Raw genomic sequence first — 16624 nt, 5'->3', positions numbered from 1 at the left:
GTATATTTATAAATATATCATGTATAAATTTATAAAGAATATAAATTAATTAAATATTAAATAATTCTTTAATTAATATAACTTTTATTTACCTATAAAAAAAAAACCTCTTTTTTTAATAATAAAATAAGGTTTTGTATGATTAAAAGATTTAATTTGCTAAAAATTGATTTATTTTTATATAAAATTCAAATAATTAAATAATAAAAATATAGAATTTTTAGGATATAATTTGTTTTTATGTTTATATTTTATTTAAATTATCAAAAGTTTAAGTTTAGAAATAATTTTTATAAAATTTAATTTTTTTAATAAAAAATTCAAAAAAATATTATTTTTTCTTTATTATTTTAGTTAGTTAATTTGGATTTTAAAATTATTTGAAATGATAGTTTAATTATTACTTTTTTTTATAAAAAACCTTCATTTTTTTTTTGTTAATAGGAATTTTTAAAGAGTTATATTTTTATTAATTTTTAAGGTTAAAATTTTATATTTACGGGATTAATTTAACTGAAAAATTGAATCAATTATTTTGTAGCTTGCATTAAGGGGTGCATGTCGACTTAATTTACGGGATTAATTTAACTGAAAAATTGAATCAATTATTTTGTAGCTTGCATTAAGGGGTGCAAGTCGACTTAATTTACGGGATTAATTTAACTGAAAAATTGAATCAATTATTTTGTAGCTTGCATTAAGGGGTGCAAGTCGACTTAATTTACGGGATTAATTTAACTGAAAAATTGAATCAATTATTTTGTAGCTTGCATTAAGGGGTGCAAGTCGACTTAATTTACGGGATTAATTTAACTGAAAAATTGAATCAATTATTTTGTAGCTTGCATTAAGGGGTGCAAGTCGACTTAATTTACGGGATTAATTTAACTGAAAAATTGAATCAATTATTTTGTAGCTTGCATTAAGGGGTGCAAGTCGACTTAATTTACGGGATTAATTTAACTGAAAAATTGAATCAATTATTTTGTAGCTTGCATTAAGGGGTGCAAGTCGACTTAATTTACGGGATTAATTTAACTGAAAAATTGAATCAATTATTTTGTAGCTTGCATTAAGGGGTGCAAGTCGACTTAATTTACGGGATTAATTTAACTGAAAAATTGAATCAATTATTTTGTAGCTTGCATTAAGGGGTGCAAGTCGACTTAATTTACGGGATTAATTTAACTGAAAAATTGAATCAATTATTTTGTAGCTTGCATTAAGGGGTGCAAGTCGACTTAATTTACGGGATTAATTTAACTGAAAAATTGAATCAATTATTTTGTAGCTTGCATTAAGGGGTGCAAGTCGACTTAATTTACGGGATTAATTTAACTGAAAAATTGAATCAATTATTTTGTAGCTTGTATTAAGGGGTGCAAGTCGACTTAATTTACGGGATTAATTTAACTGAAAAATTGAATCAATTATTTTGTAGCTTGCATTAAGGGGTGCAAGTCGACTTAATTTACGGGATTAATTTAACTGAAAAATTGAATCAATTATTTTGTAGCTTGCATTAAGGGGTGCAAGTCGACTTAATTTATTATGATTTATAATTTAAAGAATAGAATTTTATATAAATTATAATTTGGATCTCATATATGAAAAATTTTATTTCATATAATTTTAAATTAAAATATTAGGTTAAAATTTAAAAAATAAATTTTGGAATTAATTTGTTTTTAATTTTGGTCAGTGAGAAAAATGTTAATGGGCAGGAAGTTTATCTTATGTTTATTTGATTGTTTATTTTTAAAAAGTTTTATTTTAACTTAAAAAATTAGGTGTTATTTTTTATTATATGTAAATTATTTTATAGAAGAATTTTACAGTGATTAAAATTATATATTAAAGAAATTTAGATTTAGAAATAATAAGTATTATTAACAAAATTTGTGCCAGCAGTTGCGGTTATACAAATAATATAATTTAATTTTATTGATAAAAATTAATTGTAAATAATAATTTTAATATAGAATTTAATAAGTGAAATTTTAAATTTTATTTTAAAATTTAAAATTGTTAATGAAGTTTAAAAATTTAAATTATAAACTAGGATTAGATACCCTATTATTTTAAATGTAATTAAAAGTATTGAATTAGTAATAGTTATGTTCTTGAAAATTAAAAATTTTGGCGGTATTTTAGTCTTTTCAGAGGAACCTGTTCTGTAAATGATAGTCCACGATTTAATTTACTTATATTATTAGTTTGTATATCATCGTAATTAAATATTTTATTAAAATTATAAATATTTAGAATTTAATATTATAAAATTTATCAGATCAAGGTGCAATTTATATATAAGAAGTAATGGGTTACAATAAAAATATTTTTGGATAATTTTTATTATTAAAGATTTAAATTTGGATTTGATAGTAATTTTAATAAATTAATTAAAATGATTTTAGCTCTAAAATATGCACATATCGCCCGTCGCTTTCATTTAATATGGAATAAGTCGTAACAAAGTAGATTTACTGGAAAGTGAATCTAGACTACAAATTAGAGCTTGATTATAAAGTATTTTAGTTACATTAAAAAGTTAATTGTGAAATTCAATTTAATTTGAAATAAAAATTTTATTATTTTTTTAAGTTATAAATTTTTAATTTAAGTAAAATTTATTTTATTATTAAAAAAGAAAAAATTTATTTAATTATAGTAAATTGTATTGTGAAAGAAAATTTTATTATTAAAAAAAGAAAAATTAATTTTTTGTACCTTGTGTATCAGGGTTTATTAAATAATATTTATATATTTAATTTTTTCGAATTTAAAAGAGCTAAAAAATTAAAATTTTTATTGTAGAATAAATAATTTTAAATATTTTTTTTGTAATGAAATGTTATTCGTTTTTAAATATATCTAGTTTTTTAAGAAAAAAATTTAATTTATTTATTAATTAATATAAATATTTTTTAATATTTTTATATTATTAATAGTTAATATTTTTAGGGATGAGCTTAAAAATAAATTTTTATTAGTACATTAATAATTAAATTATAAAATTAGGATTAAAAATTTTCATATTTTGAAGTATGTTATAATTTATAATTGAGATTATATAATTTTTATTTACTATAAATTTTTTATTAAAATGTAAATTTAAATATAAAAGATTTAGCAATAATGATAAAATTAGTATATAAATTTATAAATTTAAAATTTTTTTATTAGGTTAAGTAAAGGAATTCGGCAAATATTTTTTCACCTGTTTATTAAAAACATGTCTTTTTGTGTTAAATTTAAAGTCTGGTCTGCCCTCTGAGTATATTGAATGGCCGCGGTATTTTGACCGTGCTAAGGTAGCATAATCATTAGTTTTTTAATTGAAAGCTGGAATGAAGGGTTGAATGAAAAAAAGACTGTCTCTATTTAATTTTTATAAAATTTTATTTTTAAGTTCAAAAGCTTAAATAATATTAAAAGACGAGAAGACCCTATAGAGTTTTATAATTTTTTATATAAAAGATTTAGTATTAATTTTTTTATATTTAAAAATTATTTAATTGGGGTGATTAAAAAATTTAATAAACTTTTTTTATATTTTTATATTAATTAATAAATAGTTGATCCAAGTATTTTGATTATAAGATAAAATTACCTTAGGGATAACAGCGTAATTTTATTAAAGAGTTCAAATCGATAATAAATATTGCGACCTCGATGTTGGATTAAAATTTATAATTGGTGTAGAAGCTAATTAATTAAGTCTGTTCGACTTTTAAAATTTTACATGATCTGAGTTTAAACCGGTTTAAGCCAGGTTGGTTTCTATCTTTAATTAAATTTAACATTTTAGTACGAAAGGACCAAATGAAAAAAATAATTTTTATATTTTGAATAAAATTAATTATTTTGGCAGATTAGTGCAATAGATTTAGAATCTTTAAATGTAATTTATATTACAAGTAATACTTGATATTAAAAGATTTTTTAATAATTATAATTTCAAGGTTAATTTTAATTATTTGTGTATTAATTAGGATTGCTTTTTTAACATTATTGGAGCGTAAAGTTTTAGGTTACATTCAAATTCGTAAAGGCCCAAATAAAGTTGGGTTTATTGGTTTGATTCAACCTTTTAGGGATGCTATTAAATTATTTAGTAAAGAGCAAATTTATCCTTTTATGGCAAATTTTAATTTATATTATTTATCTCCTATTTTTAATTTGTTATTATCTTTATTTATATGAATATGTATACCATTTATTAGAATTAATATTAGATTTAACGATTTTATTTTTTTTAGCTGTTTCGAGATTGAGTGTTTATACAATTATATTGGCTGGTTGATCTTCAAATTCTAATTATTCATTATTAGGGAGACTCCGTTCAGTTGCACAAACAATTTCTTATGAAGTAAGATTAGCTTTAATTTTGATATCGTTTTTATTTTTAATTTTAAGTGTAAATTTAATTGATTTAATTAAATATCAAGAATTTATTTGATTTATATATTTATTATTACCATTGTGTTTTATATGGTTAGTTTCAAGATTAGCTGAAACTAATCGTACTCCTTTTGATTTTGCTGAAGGGGAATCAGAGTTAGTTTCTGGATTTAATGTTGAATATAGAAGAGGAGGATTCGCAATAATTTTTTTAGCAGAATATGGAAATATTTTGTTTATAAGAATAATATGTATTTTTTTATTTATAGGGGCAAATTTAATAAGTTTTATATTTTTTTTAAAATTATCTTTTTATCTTTTTTTTTGGCTTTGGGTTCGAGGAACTTTACCTCGGTATCGTTATGATAAATTAATATATTTAGCTTGAAAAGGTTATTTACCTATTTCATTAAATTATTTAATTTTTTTTTGTAGAATAAGAATATTTTTTTTTATTCTTATAATTTAGTTAATTATTTTTAGTATAAGTTAATAGAGAATTAAAATCTCTTTTTTATATTTTCAAAATATAAACTTATACAAGTTCATTAACTATTTAAAAATAATTAAATCTCAAAAATATGAAGTGATAGGATTAATTAAATAATAAAGGAAATAAATTATTGTAAGAATTTGACCTGTTAAAATATAAGGATCTTCAACTGGTCGAGCTCCAATTCATGTTAATAAAATAATAATAGATACTAATGTTCAAAATAAAAATTTATTTAATGGATAAAATTGTGATCTTAAGAATTTTTTATTATTAATAAATGGAAGTAAGTATAAAATAGCGATTGATATAACTAATGCAATTACTCCCCCTAATTTATTAGGAATTGATCGTAAAATAGCATAAGCAAATAAAAAATATCATTCAGGTTGAATATGAATTGGTGTTACTAGTGGGTTAGCGGGGGTAAAATTATCAGGATCTCCAAGTAAATAAGGATTTCTTAAAGTTAAAAAGATTAATAAAAAAATTATAATCAGAGCACCTAGAATATCTTTAAAGATAAAATAAGGATGAAAAGGGATTTTATCAATATTACTATTAGTACCAATAGGATTTCTAGATCCTGTTTGATGTAGATATAATAAGTGAATAATTATAAAAGCAAAGATAATAAATGGTAAAATAAAATGAAATGTAAAAAATCGTGTTAGAGTTGCATTATCAACTGCGAATCCTCCTCAAATTCATTGTACTAATATATTACCTAAGTAAGGAATTGCAGATATTAGATTAGTAATAACAGTGGCACCTCAAAAAGATATTTGACCTCAAGGTAGAACATATCCTAAAAAGGCAGTTGCTATTGTTAAAAAAAAAATTGTTAAACCAATTATTCATGTTTCTATTATATTATATGATCTATAATAAATTCCTCGACCAATATGAATATATAAGCAAATAAAAAAAAAGAAGCCCCATTTGCATGGAGAGTTCGTAATAATCAACCATAATTTACATCACGACAAATATGAGCAACTCTATTAAAGGCTAGTTCAATATTAGGACAGTAGTGTATTGCTAAAAATAATCCTGTAAAAATTTGAATTATTAAACAGATTCCTAGTAAAGATCCAAAATTTCATATGTATGAAATATTTGATGGGGTTGGGAATGTAATTAATGAATTATTAATAATTTTTAATAATGGATTTTTTTTTCGTATGGGTATTTTCATTAAAATATTTGTCGTAGGGGTCCATATAAAAAGTTTGTAATTTTTACAGTAGCAATTAAGGTAATAAATAAATAAATAATTATTATAATTATAATTAAATAGTTTGGAAAATTAAAATATTTTATTATAGATAAGTTAAGGTTTTTATTTAAGTAAAATGATTTTGTTTCAATTGTTTGTACTATAATATTTATATAATAATGATCTAGAAATATTAAAATAAATAATAAAATTATTGTGAATATAGTAATTAGTAATAATTTAAAATTAAATTTAAATTTTTCATTAGAAGCAATTCTTGTTATGTAAATAAATAAAATTAATATTCCTCCAATTATAATTAAAAATAAAATATAAGAATATCAGTAATTTAGACTTATAAGTCTACTGATTAAGGCAATTATTAGAGTTTGTAGTAAAAGTATTAAACCACAGGTTAAAGGGTGACTTATAAAAATAAATATTAAAGATAATATGAATAATATTGGAAAAAATAAAATTATATCAGATATTAGTTTAAATAAAATATTAATTTTGGAGATTAATGATAAATATTATTTATATCTGAAGTTTTAAAAGAAACCTTATTTTTGGTTTACAAGACCAATATTTTATTTAAATTATTAAAACTTTAATGTTAATATATTTATTAATAGTAATATTTTTTTCTGGTGGATTAATATTTGTTTTAAATCGAAAGCATCTATTGATAATATTATTAAGTTTAGAATTTATTGTTATTTCTTTATATTTTAGATTATTTTTATATTTAAGAAATATAACTTATGAATATTTTTTTTCTATAATTTATTTAACAATAAGAGTATGTGAGGGTGCTTTAGGATTATCTATATTAATTTTAATAGTTCGTGTTCATGGTAATGATTATATTACAACTTTTTCTTTTTTATGATAATATATTTATTAGGGTTATTGATATTGATTTCCAGAAAAAAACCACTGGTGTAGCTGTCATGCCTCTGTGTTACAAAGAGTTTTACAAAAATTTATAAAAGGTGCAAACTAATCGCTTCCTTGGTTTTCCTACAATTTTTGTTATTTTATACTGTTATTATTATTTTCATTTTTTTCCAAAGCAATTGTATTGTTGATTTCCTACAATAGGAAACGAATTAGCCCAATATTTTTTTCTCTCTTTTTTTAAGTATCCAGTTGTGAAAGTATTTACATGCATTTTTTTCCAAGTAATTGTATTGTTGAGTTCCTTCAGTAGGAAACGAATTGGCACAGTATTTTTTTTTCTCTTTTTGTAGTATCTAGATATAAAGTTTTACATGCATTTATTGTACAAAGTCATATTTTGAAATAAGCTGTGATTATCTTAAAATAATGAAAATGTTTTTTTTTGTCTACAATTTGTGATAAGAGTGCCTACCTAGTCTGAAGAAAGACGTAGTTACCACTGAGAATAAAGACTCATGACTTTTTTTCACTAAAAATGTCTCACTAGTCTCAAGGATTTTTGAATTCATGAAGATATTTATTATGTTTTACACTTTTGTTCTTATTTTTGTACTTTTTTCATAAAAAATAAACAGCTTTTGAATGATTAATAACTGGAGTTATCTATAAAAACCTGAAATATTTCGGTGCAAGATAGGATCATCTTGGAGTTTTGCTCATAATTACTCATAAAAAAAATAGTATAGAGAGAGGGGAAAACCTCTGTAAATCTATAGAGGAGTACTTTTATTGTGATGATTCGGATAATGCAATCATCGGATATCAATTGAAGAGAAAAGCATAAAATTTAATCAGCTCTCCTGAGAAATCGCTTTTTTTGAAATAAACCAGTCTTGAACTGGACAAGCGATATGATAGTTGGAAAATGCAGTTTTGTGGTCACGTATATTTCTGACACAGCTACCTGGGAAATCGCGCGCGGAGTTGTGCATACAAAAACTATAAGTTTCCCTCGTTATTACATTTATAATAATTTAAAATCCCTTACGGCTCAAAGTCCCGCAGATTTTTCTACAAATAGAGTTTATTGTACCAAACATCCGTACGAAAAATATTTTTGTAGTCTGTTATAATGTAATTTTGAGCAAAAATCTATCATGTACCCCCACGAGTTTTTTTCAAGTTTTGGAAAATTCGAAATAGGTTATAAGTCACCAAATTTAACTGCTGCGAATTTTTTTCGAGGGGCTGTTTAAAGTCAAAAGTTTATGTTACATTTATGTTAGAAACAATGAAAGAAAAGAATGAAAATAAAAGTTGGATGATCGATTATAATGATCTAAAGATATTAGATGATGTGCAGATTGATTTGGAAAGAAAAGGGGTGAGAAACTGGAGGTTAATAACTATGGTTAGGTACAAATGGAAGGTATCGGTAAATAAGAGTGAGTTTGAGGATGAACTTACCTTGAAAAAGGCTGGAAAAGAAACTCCCGGAGTTGGTAGTAAATACGAATAATAGAAATAGTTTAAGAAATTGTATAATAATGATTCTGAATAACTACATTTTGTGCTTCAATTAACAAAACTCTTTCGCTATTCTTAGTTTTATCCTTAACATTGTCTTTTTTATAAGAAAACTCATTATCTTCAGACGTACCGCAATTAATAGATGTAATAACACCGTCCGATTGCATTTTAAATCTCTTCATTCTTCGATGTTTGATGTTTTCTTCTTTGGTAGCTTCGGGTGTTGGTTTAGAATTATCTCTAGCGCTCGAACTCGTTGGAATGCTACTACAATCGTTATTACTATCCGTAGCGGGTGTCTCATTTCTCAAATTTTCCATAATTTTGCGTTTATAACTCAAAGGACCCGGTTTAATTGCATCGCAAAAGCAACGCTTCTCTTTTCTCAATCTAGACATATCGGTTTTCAATTTATATCAATATTTGACATACGAACGACGTTGATGTCAAATTTAACTAACTTAACCTCAAAAAAAACATTTTATTTATTACAATTGATTATTTGTATCCAACAAACTTATTGTAACCTCGAAATATCCTTCTTCTTTTTTATACGTCTGAGCGGTGTCAGATTCAATTAGACACTGTTTGAATCGGATTGCGCGGTCTAAAAATGCTAATAAAAATAAATGGATTTCCTCAAAAAAAAAGTAACTAATGTAAATACAAATTTAGATTTCGCAAATCACTTTGTGTGTTAAGAATTATTTTTAGGAAACGAAAGAATATTTGTGTAAAATGTGGAAAAATGAGGGAACTTCTGAATAGAAGAGTGCAAATTTAATGCATAAATTTTTTGTATTTGCACAATGCAAATGTAAGAAAAGGGGCATTATCAGGTCCATTATATTAACATACGCGGTTCCAGGTAATTGGAAGACAAAAAAAAAACAAATTTGAATCGAAATCCACACATAAACGTCGAATCTATCTTCAATATTATAATTACATTAAAATCCTCGATCATTTCCTTCAACAACTTCCTGTTTTTCGTTTTTTTTCCCGCTAGTTTATAAGTCCTACTTTCCTAAAGTCCTAGAACTGCAGTTTCAGTTTCTCTGATTACATCACATCGTACTGTATATTGTATAAGGACACAGAAATACGCATTTGAAACTGTAGATGAAGAAATCAAGATCAAATGGTTCGAAAAGTATTTGTCAATGTTTGCAAACATAAATCTAAACCTACAGGTCTGAATAGAATTCATGGAATGTTATTTGTGGTCAGTCCTTCTGTAGAAAAAGAAATTTTCACCTGGATAGCTCAAACGATCAAACAATTTGAGACACGGCTCTATAGACGCATCTTTAAGACACCTTGGACTGACTGAATCACCAACGACGAAGTACTAAGACGCATTAGTCGCAACAAAAAGCTGTTGACAATTATTAGGATTGCGTACGCCGTGGAAACAACCGTCATACATAAAAAAGAAGAAGAAGAAGATTGCAAAAAAATTAAGAAATAGAGGAAGAACTGGGAGGAGAAAATATGAAGTATAGAAAAGACTAAATTTGGCGAGACACATAATGAGAATTTGTAAGAAGAATAATAGATACCTCTATGGTCTAGAAAGAAAGAAAGACAGATGAGGAAATACCTGTAGAAATCGAATTGAAGGAGAAGACAGGACCAAGAAAAAACTGTAGCAAAAACCACAAGGGGAGTAAACCACCCCAATAAAAAGATAGAAAAATTTTGTTTCTTTTATAGACAAGGAGTTTGTGGACGTCGTTAGGATTTGACGAGACTAACATTTTCGTTACTTATTTTTCGATGACATTTTTATCTCCAAGTAGTAGTAGTTTTAGAAAAATTCGTTAAAGAAATTTTACGTAATCTAATTGATCATCTTGTATCGTAAAAAACAACCAAAAAAAAACACATACAAACATTGTTAAACTACTAATTCATCTAATCCGACGTAGAAAAGTTATGGCAAAGCACAAAATACGGAAAAATATAAAGATAATACCTCCGTGAGCCCTTAAGGGAATATATATAAATACGTCGAGATTATGCAGCTCTCTCTACCACCCGTTGTGCTTTTCGTCTCTAATAAACATGGAGATTATTTAGAATGAGTTTAACGTTTTATGGGCCATAATAACCTAGAATGATGGCAAAAGGAATAGGATAAAAAACGGCAGACGGTCGTTGTTAAATATAGAAAAGCAGTTGTAGACTCGAGCTCGGTATTTCTGACCGAATGGACATATATTACGAGACTTTAGTTTATTCTACAGAATTAAGCTTCCAAGTGGTTTTTACTGGTCGCACAATAAAATAAGAAAATTGTAAAATAATTCAATCTACGAGTTTAATTTTTAACCTCCGATTCTCCAAATATCTATAAGAACTTTTGTAAGAAACCTCGTATAATAATCACGTTTGCACAATCAACCGTTTCGACATTGGAGTTCTCACTATCAACAGTCGGATGTCTAGGTTATAACGAAAAAAAAAACAATTAGGGACTTCTCCGGTGGCGGAGACGGGCGGCGTCGAGGACGTCATTAGACTATGCGAATGTCTTTTAATCTCAAATTCGGCATGACACCATTTTAATTAATAGCGTGTGCTTTAGTCGATATCATTTCAAAGAGCAGACGGATGTAAAAGCAGACATAATTTATTTGATGTATATGCAGCAAATATCGCTGTCAGTTTATTTGTTTATCACATGAAAACAACTCAAATTTTAAAACTACTCGGACCACCGAACGTCTATTTTCGTAAATTCAAACATCAGATATTATAGCATAGATTTCATCAATGTTTGGCTTTTGAAAAATCTTCAATAATATTGATAATGGTTATCCATTGAGGAAAAGTTTTCTCGCCTTACTACGAAAGCAAAAAGACTTAAACATTATCCTAATTGATACCATTAACCCCCAAGATACTTCCCAGGAGCTTGCCTGTAAAACACAGACACTGGATTATAGCTCTAAAAGAATTATCTTTTTTGAACTAAACCAGATTTGTTTTATTCGATGATAGTAGTTTGGAGAAGTCTAACGCGTTCAGAAAGACTAGATTTTTCCAAAAAACGTCTTTCCATACTAAAGAGGAATAGTCTTTTTTTGGGTACAGATAGCATTTGGTGGAACAAACAAGATTGTTCTCCATAAACAGACACTAAGAACACAAGACGACTTAAATTTCGTCTATTTTCAGATGAATATATAAAAATAAGTGTCCAGAATATCTATTTTTAAAGAAAAATGTATCGGTTGCAAAATATCAAACAACGGACCTACCTACACGATATAAAGTTGTTAATACAGACGAAATATTAAAAAAATTTCAACGCAAACACCCATTTATGGATAGTATTATAAAAATAATGATCCAAATCGCCAAAACTTGCTGGAACCGATGTAGGACACCATCAAATATACCCAGGATACTTCTCAGAAGCTTGGCTATAGAACGCGAACGTCAGATTTTAGATCTAAACTAATTATCCTTTTTTGGACGAAACCAGATTTGATTTATTCGATGATAGTAGTTTGAAGAGGTCTAACGCGTTCAGAAAGACTAGATTTTTCTAGTTCCATACTAAAAACGAACAGTCTTTTTTTGTGTACATATAGGATTTGGTGGGACAAAGAAGGTTCTTTTCCATAAACAGACACTAAGAACACAAGACGACGATTTTTACTGGACACCCTATTTCAAGAAAAGTTGTAGATGTAAAGAAAAAAAGTATGGACAAATGTTGACTCGTTTTTCCTGAATTTTCTGTATCTGAGTTGAGAAGCACATCCATGTACCCTGCTAGTGCACTAAATACACTTAACAGGACCTATTCGTATATTCAAAAGGAGAAAAACGTCGTTGTCATTGTATAGTTTTGAAAATCAATTATAAAATCACAAACGATAATGATAAAGTTATTGACAATAAAACTTCGTATACGAAAAAAATCTATATATGATATAAATTGTTACGAGAAGTTCTTAAAGACCTTTGTCTTTAAATTTAGATACCATAAACTGTCGCACTTTATTTCTGAATTGTCAATTACTAATTTAGAAACCTCATATATCATTAATATTTTTTCAATTGTCATTTTTCCATTTTGTTAAGTGTAGTATCAATTACTTCATCATATTTCGACCCTCGGCGAGACTTAATGACCATGTACACTTACCACTCGAGACGGAACGTAAAAAATAATAGAAAAAGAATCTCGAGTGGAAACGACGCACAGACGTTTTGAATAATTTTTTTTTCTATATGGAATTTCGCTACTTTACCGATCAAAGTTCCTAAAGGAAAATTACGTGGTTTGAAAATAATAACTGATATGATTTCCATACGTCACACCCGAATTTTCGTCTTTGAAAAGGTACTTCCTTTGTACTTCTGAATGATGCGAGATTACTTGGGTTTGAAGAGTAGTCGATTCGGAATTGGAAACATCATTTCGTGGCTTACGGATTTGGGATGTTTAGTATTTTCTCTTCTGGGTATATTAGTTTGTTGGTTACCATTCAGAACAGAAAAGGCCATAGAAATTAATTAATTTAATATTAATAACGACTTTATTAACTTTAATATATTTACTACAACTGACTTATTCAGCTAAAATTTTCTACCAAATATTACTTTCATTTCTCCAATTTACTTTTTTACTTCACTATGTGAGTCTTCACTTACTAAAAATAAATTATTTGTAAACTACTTCCAGTATTGGTGTAGTGCTTATACTTGTTATTAAAAAAGATAATCAAATACTTACCAACATCTTAAAAGCATTTAGCTTGTTTAAATTATATTCATCAAAATAAAACATTGTGGTGTGTACGTGAGCATTTTAAAATACACAAGTACGTATAGGTATATTAAGTTCAAACCTCTGACATCAATCAAAGGTGTAGAAAATGTGAAAAATAATTGTACATACCTACTATAAGAATCAATATTTAAAAAATATATACATTTTTTTTCAAAATTTACTTCAATACTTAAACTATATTCACCTAATCTTCACGTATAAAACTTAAACATAAGTAATTTTTCCAACTAGATACCATTTCCGTTCCTATCATTATAATGAATTACGAAGTTCCTTTGAAACTTTGGTTTACTTTGATCTTGAACGAATAAAAAGGATGAACCCAGCTGGTATGTTTGAATATAATTGAAGCCAACTTACAGTAAACCTCAATGTTGTCAAATTTTACAATTTATTTGTTTATTATAATTTATTGTTTGTCGTTGAGTGTGGACATATTTTTTTTTGTTTTCCTGATTTGTGAATTTTTGATGGTGGAAGGTCGTCAGTTGTGTTGTGTGATACATCATTTTAAAGGTAATTGACTGAACTTTCTATATATGGAGGTGAATCTGCAATCTTTTTGTATTTAAAAAAGATATGTGGTCTTTTATTGCATTTATGAAAGATCAAAATTATCGTCGAATGAACAAAAAACTAGTGTAATTTATAAGCAATTAACTATTTGGAATCCGCTTTTGTTGTATGCAGTAAATTTATAAACAGTGGCGGATCAATCAATAATATAAACCGGAATTCTAAAACAAAAACATACTTTAATTTTGATAGTACCTAGTCTACACAAACCCTTTGTGATAGAACTGATAATGTCGATAACTGGAGAAATAATACTAGAAGAAATCATATCAAGTAAAGAGGAATTGAAATCACTCATAGAAGCAGTAGAGGTTAGGTTATCCCTAAAAATCGAAGATCTGTACAGAAAACTGAATAAAGTAGAAGCAGAAAACCGTCATCTTTCGAATAAGATTGAGAACATTGAAAGGAAAGCGAAAGAGAATAATATAGTGATTTTTGGACTCGATACCAAGCCCGAAGAAATAACGCCTGAATATATTTGTAACGAGCTAGGGCGACTAGTAAACGTTACAATAAATGAGAGTGACCTGAATAATATTTACTCTTTGGGTAGGAAAGAACGAGCCCCTATCAAAGTGGAATTTGTTTCATACTTGAAAAAGTCAGAAGTACTTAAAAACGCAAAGAATCTCAAAGGTACTAACATAAGCGTAGCAAATGACCTAACACTCATCCAGCGAGAGGAGCACAAGATCTTAAGAAAACACCTAATTCTGGCGAAAACAAATAAACATATAAACTGCTACATACGAAGAAACAAACTATTTGTGGACGGAAAAATATATTCTCCTGAAGAATTAGAAGTAATAGAAACTACTGAAATAAACAGACCGAAATCAAATAGCGAACCTGGGACCCCAAAGCGAGATAAAGCAGTGGCAAACATTACCAAAACAACATCTGGGCAAACACCATTTATTCCCAAAGAATTGGCAACCGGTTCGGGAAAAAGAGAAGAACAATCATCTGTGGGAGGAAAAAAAATAAATACTAGAGCACGCACAGGTTCTACGCAAAGCATCAAATAATTTATGTATGTTAATTTACTATTATTACTTTCTGTCTTAATTAACTTCTTCAAAAATTTTATTAATATCACCATACTTTGTTATTATACATATAAAAACCAAATAATTATTGTAAAGATTGTCAAATAATTGAAAACTGTTTGCTGGTTGGTACATTCAAATGAATGAATATATAAGAAATTTTAAGCTAGAAAAAATAACAACATATCCCCTAAAAGATATAAATGAAGCAAAAGAAGTTTTGTCTGTGAATAACAAATTGAATAACTTCAAGATTCTTAATACTAATATTTGTAGTGTTTCAAAAAATATAGATGAATTAAAAATATATCTTGAGGAACTTGAGACATGTTTCGAGTGCATAGTTTTAACAGAAACTTGGCGAGTCCCAGATACATCTTTCCTCAACATGGCCAATTACACAACCCTATACAATGGAGGTAGCTATAACCAAAATGATGGAGTTATCGTCTTTGCAAAAACAAACTCGTACCATTCGCATGAACATATTCAGATAAATGGAGGTATATTATTGAAAATCGTAATGGTTATGGGTAAACTGCGTTTTTGCATTTTAGCATGCTATAGATCTCCAGCAAGTCGAATTGACGACTTTCTTGACCAGCTTGGAGATATTCTAAATAAAGAAAGTAATCAACATTATTATAGCTTATTTGTAGGTGACATAAATATCGACTTGATGAAAATAACTGAAGATTCAAGAAATTATCTTGATATGATGAGTGAGCATGGCTTTCAATCAACTATTAATACTACAACAAGAGCAAGAAATGGATCTGAATCATGTCTTGACCATATATTCATTAAAACCAAACAACAAAACTACAATAACATCTTACCTCTCACTATATCAACATCAATTACGGGCCACTACATAACGTTGTTACAAATTGTACTGAATGAAACTGAAAACAATTCAATAACCAAAAAATATTTTCAAAAAGTAGACGAACAACTATTACAAAAAACAATTAATAGTTTAAATTGGAAAAATGAATTGTACCCAATGCATGATATCGAATCGACAACAGAAAAATTCATCAACATCATAAACACATGTGTAGAAAAATCAACTCAATACTTCCGGTTAAAAAATAGTCAACGTAAAAGAAAAAATTGGATAACAAAATCATTGATAAAACACATCAACCAAAAAAATCATTCATTTTTATTATGGAAAAAAAATCCAAATAATGTAAACTTGAAAAATGATTATCTAACGAAGAAAAAAGAAACGGGAAAGAAAATAAAGACTGCTAAAGAAAATTATTATAAAAAATTAGTTGAAAAAGAACAAAATGCAAGTAAAAAACTCTGGAATACTGTTAATGAAATTTTGAATATCAAGACAGGAAAAATAATAAATAATATTAGGAATGAAAAAAATGAGATCGTCACAGATCCAAAAGATGCTGCTGATATATTTAACAATTTCTTCGCGAATGTGGGGAAAACTTTGGCAAAGAACATACGACAAAATCCCAATTACAATAGTAAAAAATATATAAATAAAAATTAACTTTTTCTTACACCGACGAATACTACTGAGGTTGAAAATACAATGATTAGCTTGAAAAACAAAAAGGCTCCCGGGCTTGATGGAATGAAAGCTGAAACTCTAAAGATTATTACAAAAT

The 16624-nt window shown here is 26.7% G+C and overlaps 1 protein-coding gene and 2 pseudogenes across 1 annotated transcript; 2 read left to right on the top strand and 1 right to left on the bottom strand.

Annotated features, from left to right (window-relative positions):
- Positions 1-3963: 3963 nt before the first annotated feature.
- LOC130903059 (NADH-ubiquinone oxidoreductase chain 1-like) lies at positions 3964-4847 on the top strand (annotated as a pseudogene).
- Positions 4848-4957: 110 nt separating this feature from the next.
- On the bottom strand, positions 4958-5999 carry LOC130903061 (cytochrome b-like; annotated as a pseudogene).
- An 8166-nt stretch (positions 6000-14165) lies between these two features.
- On the top strand, positions 14166-14966 carry LOC130903060 (uncharacterized). The gene has a single exon (XM_057815322.1). It carries the CDS (start codon positions 14166-14168, stop codon positions 14964-14966), a length of 801 nt encoding a protein of 266 aa, XP_057671305.1.
- Positions 14967-16624: the final 1658 nt, after the last annotated feature.

Source organism: Diorhabda carinulata, chromosome Y (genome assembly GCF_026250575.1).
Source record: "Diorhabda carinulata isolate Delta chromosome Y, icDioCari1.1, whole genome shotgun sequence".
Classification (NCBI taxonomy): Eukaryota; Metazoa; Arthropoda; class Insecta; order Coleoptera; family Chrysomelidae; genus Diorhabda; species Diorhabda carinulata.
Note: the sequence above shows the minus strand (reverse complement) of the source record. Positions and strands in the feature narration are given on the sequence as shown.